Source organism: Chaetura pelagica, unplaced genomic scaffold (assembly GCF_000747805.2).
Source record: "Chaetura pelagica isolate M959 unplaced genomic scaffold, ChaPel_1.0 scaffold364, whole genome shotgun sequence".
Classification (NCBI taxonomy): Eukaryota; Metazoa; Chordata; class Aves; order Apodiformes; family Apodidae; genus Chaetura; species Chaetura pelagica.
Genome location: NW_009953089.1, coordinates 2,474,423 through 2,480,422, shown reverse-complemented (window position 1 = coordinate 2,480,422; position 6,000 = coordinate 2,474,423). Strand labels below are relative to the sequence as shown.

Below are 6,000 nucleotides of genomic sequence, written 5' to 3'. Positions count from 1 at the left end.
TAATAAATAAATACTAGATGATCTCAATTGTACCAAAACTGGATATAAGAAAAAAAGACCTGTGCAAAAATACATATTTAAATATGTACAATCAATTAACAAAATATGTCTTCTGAAATAGGGATACTTCAATATTTATAATAGAACAAGAAATTCCAAAATAAAGATACAAAAGTATGTTTGCTTTTTTTTTTTCTTCTTGTATAATTCTTTGTTCATCATTGCAGCAATTTTTTAGGTTAAGAAAACTGCAGGAGTTGTAACGAGAAGTTGGAAAGACTATAAAAACTGTATCTCTTAAATTAATACCAAAATCTGTCTAGAAACAACCCAGCCACTGCAAATTCAATTTTGCAAGGAAAATTAATTTTTCAGCTTCCTTAACTATTTACAGTAAGAACTACGTGACAATAAAAGCTTCCGGAACAATGTTCTGCTTAGAACCAAGATCTAAAACATAATGTTTAAGCAGGTCTATCCTCAAGGGCAGGGAGAATCCATGACATTCTAACTCCTTATTCCCAATGGCTTCAAACCACACGAGGCAGGGGCTGCAGACACTGGCTCTGTAGGAGCAGCCACCAGGAATGAGCTTTTTAACGTGTCTGAAGGAGCACAAATTTGCCATTTATGCTTTCAGATCAACAGAAGCTTATAATAAAAAAAATAATAAAACAAACAACACTGAGGAGTTTGATCACAAACTCCTCTAGCGTTCAATCTTGCCAAATTTGTGTCTATCAAGAGTCAAATTGCACTTGTGATTGACACTATCCTGAAGTGGAAGCTCTGCCCCAGGGACTTCAGAGCGTGGATTTTACTCCAAATGTGCAGGATTTAATAGGCTTTGATCTCTCTTTGTGGCATATCACTTTGGTTCCTTTTCCTTTCAACCAATCACAGTTCTAACAAGCCTCTCAACAGGGCATCTTCATAAATACAAATCCTTTTGTTCCTGAAAAGTCTGGGTTTTTTGTTTCTTAAAGTTTGCATAATAAGCATCTCTAGTACGTTGCTCTCTCAATGTGATCTTTTCCTATCAGTTCGAAGCTAAAGTGTCTGCATAGAGGCTTCTTGTTGTTTTGCTGTCTAACAATGACTTCCTAGCAAGTTCAGGTTAAACTGAAAACATCGTTAGGTAAACAACTAAGCAACTGCTACTCAGAGTGGCTTTGGATTCCCTGATGCACCTACTTGCCACCAGACCTGGGGAGAAGGCTGGGCTACGCCAACAATGGGACAGGCTCAGATTGTCTCTTCTCAGCAATAGCTGGTGCCCCTTTAAGGCAGAAAAAAAAATACCTTCTTGGTTAGGAATTTCTTTTCCTTTCCTTTGCCCCTTAATAGAAGTTTTGTTAGTTTTGAGACTTCACCTGATGTTTAAAAACCTTAAAAACATCCAGATGAATCAAATCATTATACAATAAGCCCTTCAGCGGAATTCACTTTTGAAGCAAACCCAAGTATTTCATAAAAATTGACTGGACTCTATAAAAACTGTGTCAACCCCCCTTTATTCACAAAGCCTGGGTAGGCAGGGGATGACTGGGATGCACACACCTGTGCTTCACTGTGAACTCTGCTCTCAAATTGGCATTTTTTTCCAGGATTTTGGAAAAAAAAAAATCATCTGAGTGGCTGAAAGGGAAACGTGTGAACAATTTAGTTAAACCAACAAGGCATAAAGAAACTGACTTCCATGGGGATTTTTAGAAAATATTTAAATATCTTAAATATTTAGCTTTAAAAAGGGCAGTTTTTAATGGCTGGAAGGCAAACCCAGCCTAATTGAAGCAATAGAGCTGTGGGGTTTTTTTTAAATAACACAGGCCTATGGTATACAGCATAGGTCAATAAATACAATCTTTGGGCACAGAGTTTGAGAGGTTATTTGCCTTTGTTTGATGGGTTTGGATTTTTTTTTTTTTTTAAAAAAAACAAAATTAACTTCTCTTTCCTTCCGCAGTCAAATCTTATTCAGAAGAAAACAGGTTTTGTATCATGCAAGCACAACATTTTTATACTTGTTTTCTGAGCAACAGCCTCAAACAAGTTTTTCTGGTCTTTATTGGGTTTGTTTTGGTTGGGTTTTGTTGTTTTTTTTAAAACTCCTGATAGCTTCTTATCCCAAATTACTTGCAAAAGGCTGGGCAAAACACAGACTATTTTTTTGAATTGTGCTATTTTAATATTCCATTAAAGGAACATTGCTATAAAAACACTAAAGCCATATTCCCTTCTTGAGGGCTTCTTTCCATTGTGCCTCACGTCTTTTTTCCCCCTTGTCGTGGGGTCCTCTCCATTGAGGGTGTCTGTCTGGTTAGCTATCACCTACAAAAGACACCATCAGTATAAAAATAAGTCCACAGTAACGTTTATTTCCCCCCAGAAAACAATCTCTGTCAAATAGTGGCAAGATGATGTACTCCTGTAAGTAAAATCTCACAGGTTTGTAGCAAACAGTCCAGACCACCGTTAACACTGATAAGAGCAATTATGTGGCTGAACTTCAAATCCAGTGTCCATTTCTAGTATATTCACTGCTACAGACATGGCTTCAGGGAAATTCCTTGTTTAATTGACAGTCCAGTAGATTTCCACACCTGAGGACCATGGGAAGTTGGGAAAACTCAAGGCATCTTGGAGTCCAAAAATCCAGATGGAGGTTTTGCTTGTAGTGAAAATTGTCCAGTTCATTTCTCACCACGGTGCATTCAGCTATTAGGGACGTGCCTTTGGCTTTTGAGGAAGCAAAAAGAAAGAGAAGGATGACTGAGCCAGGCTATTACAGCAGGTGCACTTAAAAGGTATTTTCTGGATAACAAGACCTACTTTGGGGAGAATCAGCAGGCACAATGTGACACCAGTAACAGTTGGCTCACTCAAGACTTGACAGTTCTCGAGCTAAAGCTCTTTCAGGTTATAATGGCTTCATTTCCTTCCTCAATTAATCCAAATTGTATTATATTGCACAGTTGAAACAGTAAGTATTAGATAAGTAAAAAAAATAAACTGAGTTATCTGAACGTTTTTCTCATGACAGTAAACACCACATAATGTGAAAGTCTTCCTCTATGGCTGAAACTGAAAATTCGGACACCATTCTGAAAAAGCTCTTACTGGCCTCCCAGCTCTCCAGATTTCAGGTTATTAGCACCAGAGGAAACAAAGTTTCTCAAGTTCTTAATCCCCAAAACTCTAGTTCTAAAGCTGCTCTCTAAAATTCCATCTTTTATACTGTCCTCAAGCTGTGTCAAATTGCTTTTACCCAAGTGATCCTCCAAGCCAATTTGAATAGTTTTATTGGGAAGTCTGAGCTACCGGTTTCTAAATTATCTCTCATCCTAATTTATCAAGGACTTTCTCTCTAATACACTAATTTTCCAGTTTTGTTTAGAAAAACAAAAAAACTCAAATTAATTTTAAAAAATGGAATCTTATGTATTCCTCTATAGTAAATCTGTTTGCTTTACCAATGAAAAAGGTTTATATCTTATTTATAACATTTAATCTCATTATTACTAAGAAGTTTGTCAGTGACACCTTGGGATAATAGGCTTATTTTATCACAGTATCACAGTTCTGTTATCACATGATTATGTTCCATGTTGTAGAATGCTTACCAGATGAACAAGAACTCGTGGACATGCAGCTCAGTTCCATGGCTTGTTGGCAAGATTTACTTTTTTAATTCTTTTTATTATTTTTTTTAAATGTCTGAATTTCATCTAAGAGCAATTCACAGGCAACATACCTAAGGAACTCTGAGCATCACATTTAGGGTTAATTAAAAAAAACATTACACTTTATGAGAATGTTTTGTGAAAAATCTTGTGTAACTGCTATAAAGACACTCTAAATAAGAAGTGGGCAAACACAGAACTATCTTTGACTTGAAATTGGCTAGCAAATATTCAAGATAACACATGTAATCAAAGCATCTGTAGAGACATGTTCACATTGGCTCAGTTCTAGACAAAATCTCATACCTGATGAAGAAGAGAATTGTTCATCAGTCCTTGTGTCCCTGGGATTGCACCAGTGTGTTTTGCATGAACATTGTTCACCGATGTCAATTTGGCAACTTTATTTGATTTGCTGCTGCTGCTGCTGTTGTTTATGCTGCTTGAACCAGGTGAGCACTTTCTTTTCTTTCCTATTAATTTGTCAAGGGAAGTATGTGAATGTGAAAAACTGCTGTGTGAGTTTACAGTCAGGTCGCTGGACTGATGGACAAAGGGCCCCAAGGAGAGGGTGGAGTCGCTGCTGTTCATCATCACACTCATCCTCTTGATCGACTCTGCAGGGCTTCCAGTCGGAGGGCCCCTCCCTGATTGGTCATGTTTGAGGCTAACAGAGTTAGCTTTGCTAGTCATACAGTTGAGGCCAACGCTATGGGACGAAGCTGTCACCGAGGGATGATAGGAGGTCCCAGAGTTTCCAGAGTTAACCACACAGTTTTTTCTAAAGGGCTCTGTGGAATGAGAAGGTGCTAGCAGTGCAGAACTGTTCTTGCGCTTCTTTCCTGAGCCGCCGCTGCTACTGACGCTGCCGGGACTGTTACAGGTGCCACTGCCAGCAGAAGATTCCTTAGGTTTAAAAGATTTGCTGGATTTCATTTTCTGAGGTTTGCCGGGCATAGGTGAAGGTACAGAGGAAAGCACTGTAGGTGTTGAAGGGGTCGAAGACACTTGTCTTGATTGCATACTGCAGACAGGATCCACTGCGCCCAGAGTAGCAGGGTTGGCGTTTAGTGTCGTTCCATGCGATGGTACCGATTTGTTGTTGAGAGACACACAGGAAGGAGACACCAGTGCTGGAGAGGACATAACCGTGGTGGGGAGGGGGAACCCTGCTGCACTGACACTGTACTGTGAAGCAGGCATCGAGTTTGTCCGATGTGGTGCACGAACTGATGCTGTGTTGCTGCTGGATGCTGGAGGAATTTTCCTGCAGGCGAACAGAAACAAGCAAAAACCTACATAGATTCTGTTCTCCAGAACAACACCCCGTCTCATAGTGCTACAGTAAAGTGGTTGTACCTGGAGGGTGATCGATGCCACCAAAATACTCTAGTAAATTAATAGTTAATTGTTGCAAAAAAAATGTCAAGCAGACTATCAAACTGTGATCCAGCCCATCCAAACACAAGATTACTGCTCTTTAAACTGGAATCACAGGCTTCATGCATTTCTAACAAATACCAATAAGAGGAAGAACTCTTTCACTTCTACTCACTTCCACATCTGAGAATTAAGATGCTTCTCCAACATGAAGTCAAGTGCACATCGCATGTGGTTCCACCGTTTGTCAAACACGTAATAACCTCTTCCAATTTGCCGACTACCAAATGTGCAAAACTGAAAAGACAGGTGTTTATTGGGGTTTTCTGCTTTCACTAACAGCTCTCTGAACAACAATGCACTTGTTTACCAATAAATATTGCTAAATGAATATGCTTCTGGATGTTTACATCAAGGATAAAGCGACCGTCAATTAGAATTTTTATTGCTGTGGTACAACAGCTTCATTAAATTGTTGGCATTGGTGCATTGGGATAGTCTTCCCATCTGATACTCCTGTACTTATGACCAAATGCAGCTGTCAAAATTGAATTACTTGGAACACAGGACAGTACCATTTGAGTGTGTGTGTATAAAAACAAATTATATATGTAACTTCTGTTCCTGAGGAGCTATCAGCTACCTGCTCGTGGTCTGTTTTTAAAAAGGAGATCATTTAATACACAAGCAATACAGCCTGTGCTTTTGGTTAGACAATCAACTGTTGTCAAGATTTAAATATTAAGCCAACAGATTTCTGCTACCTTTATTGTTATGATTGGCACCTTGAGTGAAAAAAAGTGTAGAAGTCCAATCACAGAATCTCACCAAAAATGCACTGTTTACATGTCCTTATTCCAAAAGCACAGCTCCTTAGAGCAGTTACCAATTTCACTTTCGGTATTTTGGCATTTTAATTTCTTTTGGATTTGGGAAG

General features: G+C 38.8%; 1 protein-coding gene across 1 annotated transcript in view; it reads right to left on the bottom strand.

Annotated features, from left to right (window-relative positions):
* Positions 1-2,115: 2,115 nt before the first annotated feature.
* ATXN7 (ataxin 7) overlaps positions 2,116-6,000 on the bottom strand; it is a 34,598-nt gene continuing 30,713 nt past the window's right edge. The window contains exons 7-10 of the mRNA XM_009997014.1: positions 5,239-5,360; positions 3,990-4,950; positions 2,604-2,739; positions 2,116-2,331 (exon numbers count right to left, since the gene is read on the bottom strand). Coding sequence (XP_009995316.1) covers positions 2,722-2,739; positions 3,990-4,950; positions 5,239-5,360 — 1,101 coding nt within the window. The 3' untranslated portion in view covers positions 2,116-2,331; positions 2,604-2,721. The remainder of the gene's footprint in view (positions 2,332-2,603; positions 2,740-3,989; positions 4,951-5,238; positions 5,361-6,000) is intronic.